The 22,849-nt window shown below is 37.8% G+C and overlaps 1 protein-coding gene across 1 annotated transcript in view; it reads right to left on the bottom strand.

Moving 5' to 3' along the window:
• The window catches only part of mideasb (mitotic deacetylase associated SANT domain protein b), a 70,352-nt gene that overhangs the window by 23,389 nt on the left and 24,114 nt on the right, over window positions 1–22,849 (bottom strand). The window contains 12 exon segments of the mRNA XM_056477203.1: window positions 3,155–3,258; window positions 5,021–5,163; window positions 8,878–8,944; window positions 9,989–10,346; window positions 12,991–13,154; window positions 13,157–13,289; window positions 14,998–15,024; window positions 15,026–15,159; window positions 15,162–15,668; window positions 15,671–15,846; window positions 15,848–15,999; window positions 16,001–16,550. Coding sequence (XP_056333178.1) covers window positions 3,155–3,258; window positions 5,021–5,163; window positions 8,878–8,944; window positions 9,989–10,346; window positions 12,991–13,154; window positions 13,157–13,289; window positions 14,998–15,024; window positions 15,026–15,159; window positions 15,162–15,668; window positions 15,671–15,846; window positions 15,848–15,999; window positions 16,001–16,550 — 2,515 coding nt within the window.

Here is a 22,849-nt window from a genome sequence, read left to right as displayed (position 1 = left end):
CTATCCATCTCTCTTATCACTGGAAAATAATAAACACCACAAACCTTACAGAGACTTGAGCAGCCTTTCATTTTCTGCAGAGTTGATGCGCATGTGACACCAACCACAAAGCATCAAACAGCATTTAGGTTTTCCAGTCTAACAAATGCATGATGGGGAAACCCAATACATGACATTCAGTTTCCTTCAGTGTGTTGTTCTGGACACGAGCCAGTTATTGACAGGCGTTGTGACAGCTCAGCAGTAAACGGCTGGCTGTTTGTGTTGTTGCAGCTGCTGGCTTAGCTGAGCGAACGCTGAAAAGCATCATATCAAAACACATGATGTGCCATTTGTGCTTACGGAGGTCCTCAACTAACAGATTTCTAACACCGATTTCACCTGGACTGCTAATCATTTATCATGAATTAAAAAGGACCGCCGATTGATTCAAAAGACGTTTGAGAGCATAACATGAGGTTTCATCAACTGTATAAATTATTTATACAGCATGTGGCTGGCACAAAGTGTTAATGGAAAACTACAATTGGAATATATTGTAAAATTCATTGCAAAACAGACCCATTTTACAAATTATGGGAACCATTTGAAAATAATTTGGACAATATTATGTTTTGTGGATTTCTGGTATGTGAACCTCTGCACTTCTGCATGAATGTCACAAATTAGAATGTTTTCTTTTTATTTTATCTATTTTTTTTATTATTATTTCATTTCAAATATATATTTGAAGCTACATATTAATGAATATTCTTTGTCTGCCGTGATTTCCAATTTGTGAAAAAAATAAAGCAAAACAAAAACAAACTGTACACTACCTGACAAAAGACTTATGTATTCAGGTTTTAGGAACAACAAATAATAACTTGACTTCTAGTTGATCATTTGGTATGAGAAGTGGCTTTTATGAAAGGCAAAGGCCTTTAGATTACGCTTATTAAACCAAAATAAAATACGATCATGCCTTGATTTTTAACTATATAATTAGGACAGTAAGGTTTGACTTTGAGTAGACAAAAGTCTGGTCACTTAACAGAAATAATCTACAGTATAGAATATAAAGTCATGGTGCAGTGGAAACAGAATTATTATTTTGTATGACTCCCACGAGCTTGGAGGACTGCATCCATACATCTCTGCAATGACTCAAAATAACTTATTAATAAAATCATCTGGAACGGCAAAAAAAGCGTAATTGCAGGACTCCCAGAGTTCATCAAGATTCTTTAGATTCATCTTCAATGCCTCCTCCATCTTACCTCAGACATGCTCAATAATGTTCATGTCTGGCGACTGGGCTGGCCAGTCCTAGAGCACCATGACCTTCTTTGCTTTCAGGAACTTTAATGCGGAGGCTGAAGTATGAGAAGGAGCGCTGTCCTGCTGAAGAATTTGCCCTCCCCTGTGGTTTGTAATGTAATGGGCAGCACAAATGTCTTGATACCTCAAGCTGTTGATGTTGCCATCCTCTCTGCAGATCTCTCGCATGCCTCCATACTGAATGTGACCCCAAATCATGATTTTTCCTTTACCAAACTTGACTGATTTCTGTGAGAATCTTGGGTCTAAGCGAGCTCCAATAGATCTCTGCAGTATTTGTGATGACTGGGATGCAGTTCAACAGATGATTCATCAGAAAAGTTATTATTTTTAGCTCTTACAACTGAGATCGGTGACAAGAATTTTGTCAGGTAGTGTAGAAATCGGTATTAAACTGTTTTAATTTTTGGAAAACGTACAGTTTGACAACTGAAAAAAAAAAAAAAATCACAAATGATTCTCAAGCCTGTGATTACAAAATTGTAAGTGTATGAGTGTAGTATATGTCCTTTTAAATGTATCTACATTTGTTCAACTAAATAAATATTTTATATTTTCATTCATTTGTTCATTTTCCTTTAGCTTAATCCCGTTATTTATCAGCGGTCGCCACAGCGGAATGAACCAACTTATCCAGCATATGTTTTACACAGCGGGTGCCCTTTCAGCTGCAACCCATACACTCATTCACACACATACACTACGACTAATTTAGCTTACCCAATTCACCTATAGCACATGTCTTTGGAAACCAACGCCAAAATGGGGAAAACATGCAAACTCCACTCAGAAATGCCAACTGGCCCAGCTAAGACTCGAACCAGCGAGCTTCTTGATGTGAGGCGACAGTGCTAACCACTGAGCCACCGTGTTGCCCTAATTTATATTTAATTTAGTTTTTTTTTTTTTACTTAAGTTCTCATTTAGCAAGACTTATTCTTTATTTTCATATAACATTTTCTGGAGTCCAATCTACATGGTATAAGTAATTTTAGTAATCTAAAAACCTGTGCAAAATAATTTAATAACTAAATTTATTTAATTTAACAGTTTATAAAGAGTTTAACAAATATAAAATAATTATAGAAAACCTTTTTAAAAGTTAAACTTGGAGAAAATATTTAAAAATAAAGCTTATATTATTATTATTATTATTATTATTATTATTAAAATAAGTATTTGTGTAGTTGATTTCCTTTTTTTGAGTGTGTAATAAATTAAACTGATGCAAGAAGATGCAAAACATGCAGACTTCAAATTTAACAAAGTATTTCTAAATGTTTTTATTAATGACTTTCATAAACGCTGGAACTAGTATTGATAAACCGAACCTTGTTAAACTGAATTTATTTTCCTGAGATACATATTCAACATTGTTACATTATTTCAATTAATAAAACATGATTATTATTTTAAGGAAACACTGATTAATTTGCTATAAAAGGAATTCAGAATCTGATTTGAACCACGTGCATCTATGCCTAAAGTAAAATGCTACCGACTGAATCCAAACAATGTCATTTATGCACTCAATCTTCCATCCCGAGTCACACAAACACTTTGTCTTTTCAGGTTCTGCAAGTCACAATTCCAAAGAATTTCATTTATTGAGCCAAATATGCACACACTCCCTGAACTGATATTTCCAGTCACAGACGTCACCTCAAAAGTCTCAAAAGCAAACTGCTCTTTCACATATCTTCAACTCATTTGACAAACCCTTCATCCACTGCCCTGAATAATCAGCTGTTTAAGGACTTTAGGAACAGGTTTGGTACACAATGCAACAGGAAGTGCACTTAGATTAAGCCATTATGCATCATATGACACTCACCATGATGTCACCCTTGCACTCATACAGGCAGTGCATGGCCAGCTCCTGATTGGTCCCTCCTCCGAATAATGCACTTGAACAGGCCAGGTGCATGAGGTCATTCACTGCAATGAAAACACTGAATCAGTTTACAGCAGGGGTGTCAAACTCAAATTAGGTTGAGGCTGAATTAATAAAAATGTACCACGGTGGGCACCAAATTTGTTAGACATTAATTTACATTGTTATTAAAACTAGCTATAATATAATTCACAAAAAAACGGGAAAAGTAGTTTTATTAAAGAAGATTTCAGAGTGAGTATTTACATTTTTTTCTAACATTATTTCAACAACATAATTTTTTTGTATCAAAACCTTGCACCTTGGCAGGATTGCATCTTGTTTCAGATAACCATAAGTAAATACAGCACGAAAACGGCCAGCAGGTGGCAGAAAGTCCATGACCTACTGAGATATTCATTGACTCAATTCAAACGATTGCGATGCATTTAGAAACTAAACAAATGACAATCATTATGAATGTGACGCTGAATGGTTAATATAAATGACTTGTTTAAAAATAAATTGGCAAAAGAAACAGCAGTGCTAGGTCTCATTCACACTGAAAGACCTTTGCTACGAAAAAACGTGTGATGCAACAGTTTGGAATTTTGCTGTGTTAAAAAAAAAGCACAGCATAAAGAATGACGGTATCACGACACCGCTACAAAGCTTGCACCACCTCTGAGCTTTTCTGATTGGTCCACTGCTGTGGAACTGACAGTGATGAGCTGCATGTGAATGCCGAAGTTCTATCAGCTAGCCACAGTGTCTTAAATACATGAGACATGAGCGTAACTGTCGTACACATCCATCAAACACATGTTTACATTGAAAATTAATTCAAAGGTAGCGCGTTTGGAAATAAAAATCTTGTTCTGCGTGAACGACCCCTTACTCTGAGACGGACATGATGCTTGCCGTTGTTTGGAAATTGTTTTAAATGAGAAATTTGTGTTTACAATAAACCCATTTCTTTTTCTGTTGAACTGCTGTATAAAAGAGTTTCATTTGTGATCAATATGCTAATAAAATGGGAAAAACTGCATCGTTGCTACTGAAATACAATGATAGTTAATTATTTTACATGAATATTCAAAACAAAAAAGCCAGACAAGCCATTTCTGCAGCCAAATCCTGAATTATAGTGTCATTTTAACAGACTTCATTGCACAGTGAATGCTTGCTCACAAAAAAAAAAACAATAATTATAATTATATAGCAGATGTTATAATAGCAGAAATTATTCATCTGCACACTCCAAGACCCCCCTGCTTTTTCCATCCGAAGGTGTCTGTTAACTTTAAATAAAATACTTTCTTTTTCAAAATAATATTTTATTTATTATTATTTGACAATATTGTTCAAATCATCCTCGAGCCAGATTAGGACGCCTGTATATGCAACGCCTGTGGTCTACAGTGGACATCCATATTAAGGAACGTAATAAAAATGGTAAAACGGTAATAATTTAAAATAATGGTCCATTAGGTAACGTCTTTACTAACGTTAACAAACTATTAGTAATACATTTATTGAAGTATTTATTAATCCTTGTTAATGTAATTTAAGCTCAACAACGTTAGTTCATATCAACTCAAGGTGCATTAACTAATGTTAACAACTTTGTATTTTAATAATGCATTAGTTATTGTTGAACTATGATCAATAAATGCTTTACAAGATTGATACTTTGTTAATGTTAGTAAATACTAATAGACCATTATTTTAAAGTGTTACCAGCAAAAAAAATTTCCAGCAGATTCTTTTCATTCAGTGGCATGAATTAAATAAGAGAATTATTATGGTATTGTGTAAGTAGTAAACCTCTTTGCTGTTGCTGAGCACTGGCCTCCAGGTCAGGCAGTGGCGCCCACACCAGTTCAGCCTTGTGTAGGTCGTGCAGCGCTGCCGATCGCTCTCTCAGCTCGGGGACCTCCGCTTGATACCGCACTCCAATGTTTATCCGACTGAAAAAGAGAGAGCGAGTATAAACAGGCTGCTGCAGCAATCCAAACTATATGCTTTTCTTTTTTAAACAGTGAGCTTTAAATGCATGAGACCACTAGTGAAAATGCGTTTATTTATTCTCAACAATTAGAATGATGGCTGATGAGAATGATTTGAGATTGTTGGTAAAAACAAAGAAAGATAATTCATCCCCAAATGTCTTTGTAGCAAGGGCTTGAAAGCTAAACAGAAGGCATGACTTAGTGCTGCCACTGAAAAATGCCTTTTTAATGAAAAATTCCTGAAAACTAAAAGATTTTTTTTAAATTGCATTCCAACAGGTAGCTTGGGTCATTTCTAAATGTATCTGGGTCACTAGCGACAAACTTAATCGGAGCCTTTTAAAGGCAATCTAGGGGGTTTGTTTACACCTGGTATTAAGTTATATATATAGGCTGTAATGTTATAGTTATTACACTGTAAAAAATATCTGTTCATTTACAGTTTCCTTATTTTGTGTTTTCCGTCAATTTACGGTTGTGAATTTCATAATGAGACCTTGATCTCTGCTCTGTTGACTTTTGATGTTAAAAATTCAACTCTACGGTTTAACAAGGTGACTTTTATTGACATTTTAGTAGTCTGAAATAATAGAATGTTTAAGAAACTATATACAGAAAGAAGAATATACTGACAGCTTATTACAGCTTTTTGCAGCATAAAATACAACACCAACCCAGACAATACATCACTTTAAACTATCGAAAATATTATGTATAAAAATCATTTTTTAGGGATGCACCAATACCATTTTTTTGAAACCGATCCAATCCAGATATGGTTCCTTTTTTTTTAAAGCATAATACAGTTTCTATAGTTAGATAAACTCAAAATAATATATCTTCTTTGGTAAAAAATAACAGACCTATAGGCCTACTGTTTATGACAGATCTATCTATGGCACAATCTAACTAAAAACCCGAAGCTTGCTGTAAACTAGGCTACATTATTTGAGCATTCATTATGACATTGATCTGTGGTGGTCCAGCTTATGTTTGCTCTTTTAATTTTTCATTTTTCTTTTAAATCTGTAATAGGCTGCCACTATTGACACTTACCAAAACACAAACAGGTCTGTTAAATAAAATGTTAATATAAATAAAATGACAGTGAAATATTCAGTTTTAGAGTAGCCTATATTAGGCTAAATAATTTTCTGTTAATGACAATCCATATTGCGCCGGTCAGTTTCACTATTATTAATTTAATCTACTTTGATCACAATGAGACCGGCTTTACAAACTAAAATCACAGCACTGAAACTGTTCCCCTCGGAAGAATAAACTCAGTCAGAAGGATGAGAGAACAGAAACTTTCAATTTTACAGAATAATTTTACGGAGCGGCGCACATCGCGTAAAAGAAGCGCTTGATGCATCACTGAGACAGCGCGCAGCTCTCCGGTATCTGCGGTCACGTAGCACAACGGGAAGAAATCAGTGTGTTGAGGATCTGTCCAATGTAGTATTGAGCCTTTTCTCATTTAAATTTGTAGGTAGGCCTACTTTGTGTGTGAAGAGCAGGTAATAACCCTCTCTACTCCAGTGTTGCGAATGCGATCTGCTGATCTAACAGACACAGCGCAACATGACTTAGAAATAGCAATGAACTCCTTGCTGCAGGTCAAAATGAACCCATGAAAAGCAAGACTAAATGCATTTCTCCACTGATAATTTATATTAACAGGAATGAATAGTCTTGAAGAAAGTTTTTCGAGTTGTCATGAACACGACACGCAGTTTGATTGTGAATGAATGGAGAATGATTGACAGGCGTGGATGCTGAACTGAACAGGAATTTAACCACTTGAATATCTGTACTTCACTTTATACTATAGAATGGCTTCAGAAAAAAAAATTATAATTTAACAATATATTATGATACAACATTTCAGTGTTATTTAGTGATGTTCAAACTGTAGTCATTTTTTTTTGTTAAGATTGCCATTTTTTTCATTTGATACGGTTTCATTTGAGTATCTTCAAATTAACAGAAATGAATAATGTCTTTCTTTTTAATCTGTGAATTTAACTCAGCCTTTAATTGTCATTTATAAGGGATTTATAAAGCATAACTAGTCCTCACTTTAGATTAGGTCACAACATTGAATGAAGTTGAGTTAATAAAGCATTTATTACATACAAATTAACTATTAGTATTTTCCTGAATAATAAGATATATGAATGCTCATTTGACTAGTTTATTAATCATTTACTTGCATATTCTGAATAATCTTTAAAAACCAGCAACGTCTCTCAAATAACTGGTTTGTAAATAATGCAATACTTAATTTAGTAATGAAAAAACTAACAATTAAAGTATGAAATGAGAATCATTAAGCATTATACATGTGTTTACAAGTCAAAAATCGAGCATTTGTAGCAGCAGTTATAAACTGCTTACTAACATCAATTAATGTAGTGTTAAAACTAAAACAGATAATTAATAGTAAAACAGATAATGAATTCACGATTTGCTAATGCTTAATAAATGATTTATAGTGTGTTGTTATTATAAAGTGTTACCAAAAACCGCAGTATAGAATGAGTTTTTTACTACACCCGTTTTACACTTTACACCTATATTTAGTGCCATCCGCTTGTGATTGGATTGATGAGAATGCATCTCAATAGCAGGTGTAAACAGGGCCAAAGTTGTTTCAGACTGCTGTATGAATTCATTTATTGCTCATCTCATTGTCAGCTCTTTTTTTTTTGTTGTTGTTGTTGTTGAGAACTCAAGCATTGAGAGTAGACTCTGTCCATGGGTATTTGCATAAAATTAACACTCCATGTTTTTCAAGCCAAATGTTCCAGTATCTGACTGCCAAGGTCTGGGGATAAGGCAACACAGATTGTGTTTTATTATTTTGTTCCAGGATGTGCTTTCGTGGTGTACTGGCCAACTCCAAAACGAAGAGAACTGCAGCCATTCACAGAGATTCACAGCGTGCGTGTGTGTGTGTGTGTGTGTGTGTGTGTGTGTGTGTGTGTGTGGTGTGTGTGTGTGTGTGTGTGTGTGTGTGTGTTAAGAAAGAGGGAAGAAGAAGAATTTCAACCGAACACTGTTCTGACCATTAGATAAACCAGCTGGTACCAGTCAGAGATGATATCCCATAATTCCCTTTGCTCTGCCACCATCCCCCACCTATTCTGTTCTTAAAAAGAGTGCTCTGAAATTTCCCATGCACCATCCAAGAAACTTATTCAGATGTCCTTTAGCACACTTACTGAAATACCAAATGAAATACCATTTCATCACTGTTTACATACAAAAATGAGCATGAACTTAGCATCTGCAGAGTGTGATTTAACATTTACAATGAAGTAAGGCCAACATAACACTACATGCATTAGCAGAGTGTAAAAGAAGAGTCCGCATGAATGCAACAGCAGGCTTGTTTTGCGCTCACACACACTGAAAACATTTACGCTGGGTAAAGTTGCAGCTCTGTATAGGAAACAGTCTGAGATACTACATTTACTGTGGGCCATTCCAACCACTTACATTCAGTCAATTGAATGAACTTAATCTACTATACATGTAGTAGAATTATAAAAGTGAATGTTAATCACCTAAAGAAAGTTATCATTTGGCAAGAAGCATAAACTAATTAAGGCAACTTGTGAAGCGTAATGTGTGTGGGGGTGTTATTTGAAGAGCTTGTGTACTTACGGCTCAATGCTGACAGGTGTAGCTTCACTTATAGCTGAGAGAACTGGAGGGGTAATATCGCTGCTGTCTGGATGAATACAAACAAAAAGACTATACTTAGACTCAAAGTAAACAGTGCTTCTTATTACAGTATATATATGTCCTCCCATACAAGATATGCAGCTCGATTATAACTAATTACATATAACCTGGCTTGCTGGAAAATACACACAATCTTAGGTGTCCCAAGTCTACTGACAAGCCTACTTATACAGCATTTTAAAGCTGACATACACTTCATTTTAAGCATACATCATTTGCATCAATATTTGGGGTACCCAAGAAAATAAACTATTATACCCAATATTTTTTACAAATTATAATAACCAATATTTTTATTATGTTCTTTGGGGAACTATTAGACAAGTATCTTTAGCTTAGCAACATAAGCTACCATGAAAATTAGATACCAAATTGACATTTTCAGATATCTGGCCTTTTCAATAGGGAAACTTGTTAGAATTAAGTATATACATCTATAGCGGTAAACAGAAACTACAATTAACATAATATTGCTATTTTTATTTGCCACAATATTGACAACATAATGAAAAAATCTATTGCTTTACAAAAAGGAATAAAAAAAACGATAGACAGATTGAGTGCATTTATTCAATCAGCTGGTATTTTAGAAACAATTACACAGCATCACTAGAATTATATGTTACATTACTAGTGTTACAAATGTCAATATCAAATCATATCACAAGTGAATGTTACACATACAAAAATCTAGTATTCTAGTAATCTAGATTCTGAATTTAAGTAACTGAATAGCTGTAATTACAGTCTGTGACCCTCTATTAGGTTATTCAAACCATTTTCTTGGGAATCTCTATTTGTCTCACATAAATGAGTGACTATTTAGAAAGCTCTTCAGCCCCTTGTAAGATTGTATTACAGTTAAGGCACTGTCTTTAAAGGTAGCTGTCTATACAATCTGCATCTAGACAGCTTGTTTTTTTAGGTTGCATTTTGTCGCAAATTTCAAGCCAATAATTGTAAATGCTGATTACTCTATTGAAATTGATATTTAATAAGCTTTATCAGAGATAAAGTCAAGGGAACTTACTTGAGCGCAGGAGGCTGCGGGTGGCTGATTTGGGAGTGGCAGGCGGGGGCAGCACCTGATTATTAGCAGCAGCTGCTGCAGCCGCAGCCGACAAGAACGTGGAGAAGTAAAGACCCGAACCCTCTCGAACCGGGCTGAGGATGGGCGGAGGAGTGTAAGGTGGCATGTTGAGGGGGTTGTCGACCAATCGGACAGGAGATCGTAGGTGACTCTGGAAGGGTGTGATGCTGGAGTAGACCGGTGGGGCGATGAAAGTGCCAAGCTTGGGTGGGGGGATAAAGAGCGGTTCTGGACGAGGCCGTCGTTTGGCTTTGGCTGATTTGCTGTCAGCTTCACTCCCACTCTCGGCTTCACCATTCTGCAGAAGAAATTAGATGTTAGCAAACCGCATTGTTCTCAAACTAAATATGCACCGATATGAACAGTTTGGCTGATACCAATAACTGATAAGCTCTTTATATTTGGAAGCTAGACCTGTGGTGAAAAATCATTCACAAATTTGATTCTGCATCGATTCTGATTTCAAATGCTGTCTAAGCTAAATACAGTGCGAGTTCATAATGTGTTTTCATTAAAATCATGACATAAAAGCCAGTTCACATGACCCAAACATACAAGTGATCTTACTCTTGAGCATTTGAGTGTAAGGATAAAAACTAGCTAACTAGCTGATAATGTTTTACTCTATAAGGGGCCGATCACACCAAACGTGCTTTTTTGCCTTGAGTCGCCTTTTTTGAATGGTTAATTAAAGGCTGCAGGTGTTTTGCGCACTGCTTATGTGCCTAGCGTGCCTTGCGTTTAAGCTGCCTGCTGCGCCTTGCGTTTTTGTCATTGCGCACTGTGTGTTCACAGTTGAAAAAGTCAACTCTAAAAGTAAAAGCGGAAGAAGCGCATCATGTCAGTCGTGTCTTTTTCATTCTCCAATCAAACGAAAGCAGAGGCAGGGTTTTCCGTTGAGGCGACAGCAGTGTTTGTATTGTCAAGATGACTACTTTTAAATTTGGAGGAGAGACTAGTGGTCGCCGTTTCAAATTATTCAGAGCCAGGGGCCTTGCTAGACATAAAGCTCTACTGGGGCACAGCTCCCCCTTAAAACAAAATAAAATAAATACACACACGCACGCACGCACAGTTGCAATCAGAATTGTTAAACCCCTTGATTTATTATCCTTTTCCCCCAATTTCTGAAGATTTTTTTCAACACATTTCTAAACATAATAGTTTTAATAACTGATTTCTAATAACAGATTTATTTTATCGTTGCCATGATGACAGTAAATAATATTTTACCACATATTTTTTAAGACACTTCTACACAGCTTAACGTGACATTTAAATGCTTAACTAATTAGGTTAACTAGGCAGGTTAGGGTAAATAAGCAAGTTATTGTATGACAGTGGTTTATTCTGCAGACCATCAAAAAATTTTTGCTTAACGGAGCTAATAATTTTGACATTAAAATGGTTTTTAAAAAACATAAAACTGCTTTTATTCTAGCCAAAATAAAGAAGACTTTCTCCATAAGAAAAAATATTATCAGACATACTGTGAAAATTCCCTTGCTCCTTTTATATATTATATATTATACAACTGGGGCACACAACTGGAGTGATGCTAAGATAATTTAAGAAATCATTTGCATGAATATTAATTTCATTTAAATGAAATTCTAGACAATTCCATCGAATACAAAAGATGTTTTATAGAATTATCTGTTGTGTGTTGTCTTACACCCAACTCGTGGCTGAGAATTAGAATTTTTTCAGCCTTACCTCACTCGCTCATCATCCTCCTTTTTGCTTCATGCAAAAAAATCTATCAGGAGCCATGCTTAGTCTAAGTAAGATCATATTATTTAAACTTTGTTTTGTCGACTTGAAAACTCACTGCATGCTGACACCTCCGCATAAGCGGCGCGTGAGCAGTGCGGCAATTTTTTCGGCGTGCACATTCAAAACCAGGACTTACACCGGGAGAAGAGCAGAGCGTCAGCGTCAAGCAGGAGCGGTGCGTGAGGCGGCGCGGATATGTTTTTTCTGACTACACGCTCAGTTTGCTTTTTGATGATCTACATTGCTTTCACCAGCGTTGGTTCGGTGGCACATAGAGAACAACGTCTTTATTCTGGGATTACCACTCTTAATAAATACACTTGCATTTAAAGTAAATCATATCTCAAAGCATTTACTGGGGCACTGGTGAATTTTCCTGGGGCACGTACCCCAGTAAATGGGGTCTAGCGACGCCCCTGTCCAGAGCTGTATGACTTTAATAATATTGTGAAATTCAAGACTTGTAATATTACATTAATAACAGTATCAACAGCAACACTTGCGCACAATACTCAGCTGATTCAGTCGTTGCCAAGTGATGTCAAAAGCACATTGTGCTTCTTTTTTTCTTGTCAACAAAAAAGGCAGTGGGGTGCGCCTCGTGCTTTTGGAACATAAAAGGACATTCAGTGAGATTGGCCCCAAACTGTAGAAGGCAACAAAACTACCAAGAAACATCTAGATTTTTCTTTTTCGCAAAACCATTTTTTCTTTCATCTAGTAAAAACGTTTGCATCTTCTCCATGAGACCCATCAAAACCATAATGACCAGCAGCATGCAACTAAAGTGATTCAATAATGTAGCATTACCATGTTCATTAACATTTATCAATTAACATTACCGATAACATAAAAATAACAGGAAAACGATAAATTGTGCATCTCCATGTAAAACATTCTAAAAGTCACAGACCACATGCAATCTAAACGATCTTGTTGAGTCCTGTAATATCTGAAAAATGGTTTGGGGGAGGGTAGGATTAGGGTACATAAAACGAACAGAGGGCGGAAGGGGGGTGGGGGATGGCAGAAATTTGCGGATTATTGGGGAATTTTAATTCCATGGCTTAACAGTGGGGGATGGAGTAGATAAGTTGGTAAAAGAGAAAGATATCATGAGAATAGAAAGGTAGATGTTTTGATATGAGATCAGTCAGTGAACTTACCTGGCCCATGCTCTCAGACGGGGAGTTCCTCAGCGAACGCCGTCGTGTAACAATCACAGAGGGCTGGTAATTGGAGCAGCTCATGTCAGGAGGCCGCGATGGCCAGCTCACGGAGAGGGAAGCTTGCTCATGATCCGGGGACGCAGAGTCAGTCTGCCTCACTGCACAGAGACTGGAATGACCAATGGCATGAGGCTGTCGTCTCTGGGCCGCTTGGCACTCACCTGATCCACCTCAGCTGCCCCTCGACCAGGACCTGTCGGGACAACAGGTGGACTCCAAGGCCTGTGTGGCTCTTGCTGGCAACACAACATGATTAACACAGTTAAATTAATGGTTGAAAGACAGAGAGCATCCCTCCTCAGTATGTACAAAGGATACGCATGAGAATTAGAATTAAAATAAAAGCTGATAAGATATATTAGCACAGGAAATGAGGTTAGTTCAAGGCTATTTTCAAAAACAACTTAATGAATTAACTGTGACCTCATTTCAGCTACAAGATGAGACAACTTGCCCTGCAGACGCGAGACAGGCTGCATGTGGATATATAGATCTGTTTCACATAATGATATTCCTCCACTGGACAAGAGCGGTTTCTATATAACCAGACTCTCCAGTGGGTATGTTAATGATTGGAGAAGAGGTTCCTATTATGTTAGGTTTACTGAACTGCAGCCATACTTCTCCACAAAACAGGAACTTACAAACACCATACAAAAGTGTCAGTCTTAATGATTTCACAATGGCTACACATTTCAAAACCTCTTTTTTTGAGTTCTAGTCAGAATAACAGTGTTCAGGGAGAAGCACTAAACCCTCATTTCCCTTATTGTGAGAGCAATTCCTTTTTATTACTCCTTATTGCTAAAGATTAGAGCAAAGAAAAGTGCTGACATGTTTAAAACTTGATTGATATGTTGTGGAAAATTGCAATCAAATCTACGTCATTACTACAGTGTGTCTAACTGGAAGCTGCGTGAAAGTCTAGAAATCCCTGAGGATGTGGCCTGTCTTATCTGAACTCCGGCCTTGCTGGCACCACAGAGGTATTCAACTTAGTACATCAAGCCCTTGCAGCTCACTCACCCTTGAGCTATGGCTGTTGTCAGCCTGTGTTTGGCATAGGGGACGTTTACAAGCATGAACTGACATCAATCATCAACAGACTAACAAAAAAAAAAACTTAAATGTCTTATGTATCCTCTATTTTCAATAAGCTAGAATTAACTTTAACTGTATTCACCTTACTGAACTATGCTGTGTGTTCTCTACACTATCTAGCCCATAGATCACAGTACATACACACACACCCTTTCATTGTCATCATCAGTTGGAAGTCTTAAGGGAGTGCTGCTGTCCTTTTTATAGGAAGTTTACGCAACAAGAAAAGCAGAATACACTGCACTGAATGGCCTACAGACACTGCATTAAACTAGAACGCTAAAAGAAATGAACAAATCAAGTCATTAACACTGGCCCACAGATTCAAGATCTACCACAAAAGATAAAATCTCATAATCTTCCATTAAAAAACAAGTGATAACACTATTTAAAATAAGCTATGCACAGAGCTGTGCTTTTGGACTTTAACAAAAGGAAATGTGCACCAGTGTTCATGTGCCCTCAAGAGGATCTGTGAACTGAGGGTGGGGTGCACTTGCTGGTTTTGTATGAGAAATCAGTAAGGAGATAGTGGTTGCAGATGTGTGGAAAAGCCTTGTTTGGCTGGAGAGATCATGTGACGTAGTGGTGACAGTCAGTGCCTGTCTGTCCTTTACTAACTTTACACTCCCCTATTAACTGAGAAACCTGCAAAACCTGTAGATATTTAAAGGAATAAGGCATCCTTGCTGTGCAACATTATCATGACGTCAACTTCACTTGCCTAATGGTAATCATTGTCTTATGACAGAGACCAACTTTTTATTTTCACTATTGAGCAATAAATGAACTAGCAAAACCTCCACCGCTTGCTTCTATAACAAATAAAGTCAGTTGTCTTACCTTGATATTACGTGAGGGAAGAGATTCTTCGTTCTGAAGCCTTCTGAGCCAGGGTTTCTAGGTTGGCCTCTTGTGACACCCTCCTCTTCCGCCGAGTGCTCTGAATTACACCAGTTGGAGCCGCCCGGATGTCTTGCACCATAGTGGGTCTCAGAAGCTCCATTCTGAGAAACCTTGAGCATGAAGATCAGACGGCATAACAAATGGGTTGTCTGAGGCAGGTCCTCCACCCTCTTTTGAAAGCCGACGGGATCTCCGTGGTCCAGGCTGTTGGGTCTCGATGGTTTGCTGCGGAACAGTTGCAGCAGCCTGGGGAACCGAGTCCTGTGCCTGGGTTGATGAAGAATCTGTAGTCTCCTGGGATTGTCCTGATAACGAAGGGTGATGCTGATTAAGCGAAGGAGCATGTGGCTGCTGGCCATCAGAGTAAACTCCCAATGCATGTTGGTTCTGATGAGATTGCTCAGATTTTTGTTGCTGCTGCACCAAATCCAGTTGTGTCTGAATCTGCTGCATATGCTGCTGTTGAGTCTGTTTTAATTTATGTGCTTGTTCCAGTAACTGTGATTGTGGTATTTGTTGTTGCTGTTTTTGACGCTGAAGTACCTGTTGTTGCTGCTGCGCCTGTTGTCGTATCTGCTGCTCTATCTGTTGCTGCCGCTGTTGGAGCATATCTTTTGCTGTTGCTCCTGTTGCTGTAGTTGCTGAAGCTGATGTTGAGAATTTGTCTGTGAACTATAGTTCAAATTCGGTAAAGTCCGACTGCCCTGGACTACTTGATAGTAACCAGCTACTAGGTTCTGCTTGGGCTGTCCAACGCTAACTGAAAGGGTTTGCAGCACAGAATTCCCCAGTGGTGGACTGTCCATGCTGCTGTGGATTTAACATTCCAGGCTTTTGTGTCTGCTGAAAGGCTTGCTGCTGATCCCATTCCCCCATGCCCGGACAGGTTTAGTTGCATCCCTGTAAGGTCTCTCCAGTCATGTTAGCCTGCTTTCTCAGTTGTCCTAATAGCTGATGGCTCAGATTGCTGCTGCTGTTGTTGAACTGATATACCCTCGTGCATTTGCTTTGCAAAAGCAGTTTGAGGTGCCAGATAAGGACCAAAGTTCTGGGACCAAGCTGTCACACCCTGTGGCCAAGCGTTTGGTCGTGGTTGGGGCTGCAGAGATGGGTCTTGATGTGTCCACTTCATGGGCATCGTCTGTTGGTAATGCCCACGGCTTTGATCACCCTTCTCTGGGCTGAAAATAACCGAATTATGGTATATGCGTGATGCTTCTGGATTGAAGCTTTCCACACCTCCACTGTCATTATGGCCTGGCCCTGAAGGTGGGACCCCAACGCCATAGTAGGGCCCTGTATGCTGAGAGGCTTCTTTCATCGCCACACCCTGATCGTTAAAGAAAGTGATACGTTTGCCTGTTCTCTTTGCGTTTGGTTTCGGTTGAGGTTGCAAACTCATGACGTTCATGAATATAGTTCTGGGGAGTGGTGGAGTGGGCAGTTGAGGAGACAAGAGTTCAATTCCCCAAACCACACCAAGGTGTTCTCTGGTTTATAATGAAGAGTCTTAGAGTATCGTCCTTAAAGAACCCTTGACCGGTTGTATGCCAGTTAATGGTCATCCAAACCTACTTAACATGGTATCAATGCAAGTACACTTTAAAATACAAAATTGCAAGCACCTCTTGTGCAGAAATTTCAGTTTCAGTACGGTGTAGCTTAAACACGTCCATTTGGTTTTGTTTTTTGCTTTCTTCTCTGCCAAATCTTCAACTCCTTGGATGGCAAGTAGGGATAAGTTGGTAGGATACCCGTTGCTCATTCATCAGAGACAACCTGTGAAGAAATGGTCACAAATATTATGGTTAGCCGTCAGAGTCGGAACTTTGTGCTTAGTGGGGGGTTCATTAAATGGCAGTTTCAGCAAATTTATGAATAGGGCTCTAGAGAAAAGGATTTGAAAGGGAAAGGTGGGTTAAGGGTTGGGGAGCTATGCCTCTAGCAGCTTAGTGCACATGATAATAGGTAGTTTGTTCAGCATGCACAGAAAGTTACAGCGTAATCTTAGCAACCAACAAACCAAAATGACACACATGTGAGAATGCTAACAGTGAGTAGAGGGAAAAAGTGCATGCTACCACAAGCTATTGTTTTAGACTGTGTGCAGAGACAGCAATAGTGAAAGTGTGATGAGTAGCAAAGATGTACAGTTGCAAACACAATCCCCAGAAAGCATGAATATGTAATTAGCTCAGTTTCACAATGAAAATGTGTTAAGGTGATTCCCCCCAGAAATTACATTTTTATCCAAATATTACCTTTAAAAAAATAAATAAATAAAATAAAAAAATCTAAGAAAGTGTCCCATTACCTTCTATACATTTCATATATCACAAAGGGTTTGTGTGCAATTAAGTGCAAACCAAATGATTTGCCTTCCATCTACGTATGGTTATTACCATTATATACAGCTATGAACAAGGTGCCACTTAATTTTTTTCTGTTTTCAAGATTTTTAATTAAATTAATATTTTTTGCTTTGTTCTGTGAACAACTGATGTTTTCCTAATTAAATAAAATTGTCATTTAGTTGTTTTTTCTTTTGCATAACTAAATATTTTGTGGAATAATGATTTTCAAAGCACCAGCAAAAGATCATTGAAAATCATTTTTCAAACTTTGTCACAGATAGTTTTGGTGCATCAATTGATAAATGTAAAGCAGGTTGAACCTGTGCTTTTACATTTCAGGCCATAAGCTGAAAATACAACTGAAAAATGTAGCTTTATTTTTATGTCATTTTTTAAATGGGTAAATCTTGCGTTTCAGCAACAAGTTAGGGATCTTAGGCTAAAAAAGTTTAGTGACCACTGAGTTTGGCTGTGCAATTAATCGAAACTAATAGCAGTTGCAATTTGAAACGTTGCAATTAGCTAATTGCATGAGGCTGCGAAGTGAAATGTATATATATTTTATAATTTCCCCCACCCAGAGCAAATGTGTGACTGCCGTCTGTGTGTGACTGTCTTACTATCCAATTGAGTGAGCACACTTTTGTTCTGCCCAATCAGAATTGTGCGACTGAACTAGGCGGAAATCCCACAATAAAACAAACAAACAAGAAATGAGATGATGGCATCTGCCGCTTCAGAAGCATTAACAGACGAATTAATATCAAAGAAAAACAGCATGTTAGTAATATGGGAATATTTTGGTTTCAAAGTCACAGACACCGAACACAAACAGGTCATTTGTAAGAGCTGTCCGCAGAATTGTTGCCATACATTAGGCTTGGGTGGTAATACGGTAATATGGTATATCGCGGATCTAAAAATAGCAACGGTATCAGTTTCAATACTGTTATACCGTCATAAATAACAATGTCACAAACTTATATAGGAGACAAGTGTTAAATATTAAATATTATTTATTTAATGCCTAAAAATGCGTATGCATGATCCTCATCATGGGACAGTGTGGAGAGGAGAGAGAGAGGTGAGGTGAGGTAAGATGGCGAGTCGCGCACCAAGTGACCTGGTCTCGAAAAAGAACACAACCTCTGCAGTTTGGCAGTATTTCGGGTTTCGACCAAACGAGAAGGGAGACGTGGTAAATACGAACTAGATGTCTTGCGGTGCGGGAATAAATTTCCAAATAAAGCGCAGGAGCGGTCGGTAACTCAGGTGTAATTTAAATGGGAGCGGGCGGTCTAACAATATCGCTCCAGAGCGAGCACACAACAGTTTGGTGACACTGTCTGAGCCTTACATCATAATTTTTTATTATGCACGGTAATACCGTATACCGAGGTAAAATAGGAGAAGGTTTGACGGTATGAAATTTGGATACCGCCCAAGCCTACATAGCATGAGGAAATACAACAACCAGCACCTAAAAAAAGCACCACAGGCGGTTATATGAGGAGTGTCTTGCTAAAAAGTCAACCAAAAAGTATTGCTAGTGACACTCAATCTAGTAGCTAGCAACAGCAAAGTGCAATTTCAAAGTTGTTTGCAGCTGTTACACCATATACACACCCATCATGAAGGCACCAGGAGATAACTATTTAAATAAAGTTGGAGTTAGCTAATATCTTTTCAGTTACTTTTTTTAACTAACACTCACTGCATTTTAGCAGTAAGAATCTACTATAGAGATAATTGAGCTAAAGCTTGACTACAAAATTAAATCGCAAATCAAATCGAAATATCTTTTAAAAAATTTGCAAGATATTTTCCCCAAATCACATTAGGGATTAGGGATCTTAGGCAAATGTTTGGTGACCACTGAATTAAACGGTCAGTATGAGCATCCCTAGTTTAAACCAATCAGAAATAGTGAAATTAAATTTGGAATTGTTATTTATTTATTGCCCCATCAGCAACTTAAGGCTATTTCATAGCAAAATGGATATACATAAAAATATTACATGATAAAACAAATTCTTATTACAATAAAAAAAAGTTACTTAGACAAATATATAGGATATAAATAAAAAATTCACACAAAAATGTATTCAAAGTTAAAAATGATTTTTCTGTTCAATTTTTGATAAATAATTTAGGATTCTTCCTGGTGGTACCTTTTTAAAAATGTCCATCAAAGTACTCTCCTTATAAAAATGTTGTCTAATGGTATTCAAACTTCTACATTCCATCAAAATATGTTTCTTGGCAAGAGCAGCTTGGCAGTAATTACATTTAGGTGATGCTTCGTTATTCAGTAAATACAAATATGAGAATGTCCAATTCGACATCTAGACAGTTTGTTCATGCCTGGTCTCAAAATTATCATTTGCAAAGTGTCTTTCACTTATTTTCGGGTTCATTTCATGTCATTTATTATTTATGCAGACTTTTGTTTGGAAATGTTATTAGCCATTTATAGAATAAAACATTTTTTAACATTTTATTAAAGCCCATATTTAATAAACCCAGTACATCCAAAGAAACTGATATTTTCACTATATTTTTGCACAAAAGACTTGAATAAAATAACAAAAGACCTCAAAGTTCTGGACTAGGTTTTAAACTAGTTTTTCAGAAATGGAAATGATCATTGTCCAACTTCACATTACTGATGTAAGTATACTTCACATACTACAGAGCAATATTACAAAAGTAATATTTCCTTATAGCTAAATATTTTAATAGAAGCCATATCTTGAAGTTAAACAAACAGTGTGTATAAATGCTGCGTACTTCAAGCAGCCATTAAAGCTGCAGTATTTTCAGGGGTGGCGCAATGCAATGAGAAACACCCCTAACACAGGAGAAGGATGTAAACAACAAATTGCATCAACCAAACCAGCGTCCAGCTAACACCATATTGTGGGTCAGTTTGATCTAACACGTTTCAACTATTACTCGACAACTCCAGCGCGTGGCGTTCTGGTGAAAACTGCGTGCACTGAACACACATGCGTATCATTGCATTAGCAAAACAATACAGACAGCGACGCACGGGTTAACGTTACACAAGCCACGGTCTAAACAGTTGACAAGAGAACACGTTTAATAAGCTTGTACGTCAAGTAAGGTTACCTAATCGTACCTAGTTCTTAATTTAAACCGCGAACAAATGCAGAAGAGGCTCGTGTGCTGAGGCATGAGCTAGAATTCCCCTCAGAGAGAGAGAGAGTGGATGTGCCTAAACACTAGTGAGCTGACTTACTAGGGAGTAATTTAGGGGGCGTACTAAGAAACAGGACGAGTCTCGAGGCCGATTTTTAAAAGTTTACTTACTTTTAATTGAATAAATAGTGCAGAAATGTGTTTCAAACCTGCATGTTAGTAATTTCTGAGGAAAATTAGACGTACAAATGACAACCACCGTTCACTTTCATTTTGTTCGAAAAAGAGACGAGCTGAAAGTCAGGCTGTCATTCTAAATAAAAAATTTGTCCAACTTAAACACAAAACGCTTTTCATACGGCGTTGAAATAACACGAGCGAGCATGACAGCTCTCATTTTATGCACGTACTACCCCTTTAACTCAAACGCGCCGTTTTATAAACGCGACGCAGAGGACGCGCGACTGAAAAGCGCCCTCAAAAGCTGTCTATGTAACAGTTCAATTGGTTTTGAGACACGAGATGTTTGCACTCTACACGGGTGCCCTTCCTGGACCCCCTTCCTGGTGAAGCCAGCTCAGCGCTATTTACCAGAAGCCCTTTGTTGCAGAAAAGGGATTATCTAGTCACTAATTCCGTGTCACAGTGCAACAAAGTGGACAACAATACACCCTATGAAGCATGCTTGAGCAGCAAAATAATAAAGGAGGCAATTGACAAGCCCCCCTCCTGTCTTTTTCCAGTTGTCAACTCTGGTGAAGGTAATTCGTGCGCAAGTTACTTCTTGCTTCAGTGAAACAAGGGAGCAACAACACGTAGCCCTCGTTAGGGTGCGATTAACAACTTGCCCATAGCAGATAGTTCAGATTCGTTAAACTGTATCAAACATTACATAGGCCATTTAAAACAATGATTCTTCTTACCGTGTCTGATCTTATGTTTTCAGGTCGCCCTAAGAACAACTGCAAGGTCCGATGCAACAGTAGAGAAATGACTGCATGCTTATCCACGATTGAGTCATGCAATGCTGACCTCACTCCAGTGATATTCAAGTCAAGAGGTAGATCCTTGTGCAAACGAAAGCAGCGACAAATGGAAATGGAGGGCTTATAGACAAAATGGCGTTTTTTTCAAAACAATTGCACGCGATTTTCACTGCTACTGCACGCACATGTGAAGCGAAAACGCTCAAAACAGCCTAGTTGACTCGTACGTGGAGTATGAAACAACACATTCTCTTTCAGCTGAAGTCTTGTGATCCCCTACTGTCCCATAGGCCACACCCACTTCCGCTACCATATATGGCTTTTCCCCCTCCGTGCGGGGCGCTGTAAGTTACAGCAAAGCACGGGCCATGCGGGAAATTCCGTCACTGGAAAACGTTCTCGTACCAAACATCTCCATCCGTGCCTGAATCGAGCCAATGAGTTATATAGGTTAACTTGTGTGGCCAATAAGCAAATCATACGTGTTAGAGTCGAAACTACCATACAACCAGCATTTGGGACATTTTCATTATAAGAAAGGTATGGTTCTTGGATTGGGGAGTCTTGGGAGTTTTGTAACACGAGGTGTGTTGCAATACTAACAGTTTTAACCAATAGAAACGACCTGAAATCATCACAACGATGACAGTAGCAAAAATAAATGAAAGATGAATGTGATCTATATGCAACCTTCTATCTGTTATAGAACAAAAACATCATATTTGTGCAAGCAGGGAGGGTTATACATTATACATTATCCACTGTACTTATATGAGTGTATCCCGCATATTAAGTACAGTGAATAATGTTATAAAGTTATACATGTATATAATGTTATTTGTATATAATGTAGATTGTCCCATTTTGTACAAAGTTTAATTTATTAAAATGGTATGGTTGTTCGAAATAGGGAGTCTTGGGAGTTTTTTACACGAGGTGTGTTGCAATGTTAACAGTTTAACTAATAGACAATGAGCAGAAATCATCCTGACGGTGACAGTAGCAAAAATATAATTGATATCAGCCCGTAGCCAGCCTAGTAAAGGGGGAGGGGTTTTTTTCTCTAAAAGTGGACCTTTTTGCATTTTCCTCCACATTTTGTATTTGATTAAGAAGATTAAACACGTAATTTTGGTGACTATTATGAAATATTTGTGCTGGATTAGCATGTCTTCCGGAATCATGTGCATGCTTTTTGCAGTAACAAAATGGTCACTGTTTTGTCAAGTTGCTTACTAAGATCATGTGCGAATTTTGTCTGTCCAAACACACACTACATATTGTTAT

This window comes from Danio aesculapii, chromosome 17 (genome assembly GCF_903798145.1).
Source record: "Danio aesculapii chromosome 17, fDanAes4.1, whole genome shotgun sequence".
Taxonomy (NCBI): Eukaryota; Metazoa; Chordata; class Actinopteri; order Cypriniformes; family Danionidae; genus Danio; species Danio aesculapii.
This window is presented reverse-complemented; position numbering and strand designations above follow the sequence as displayed.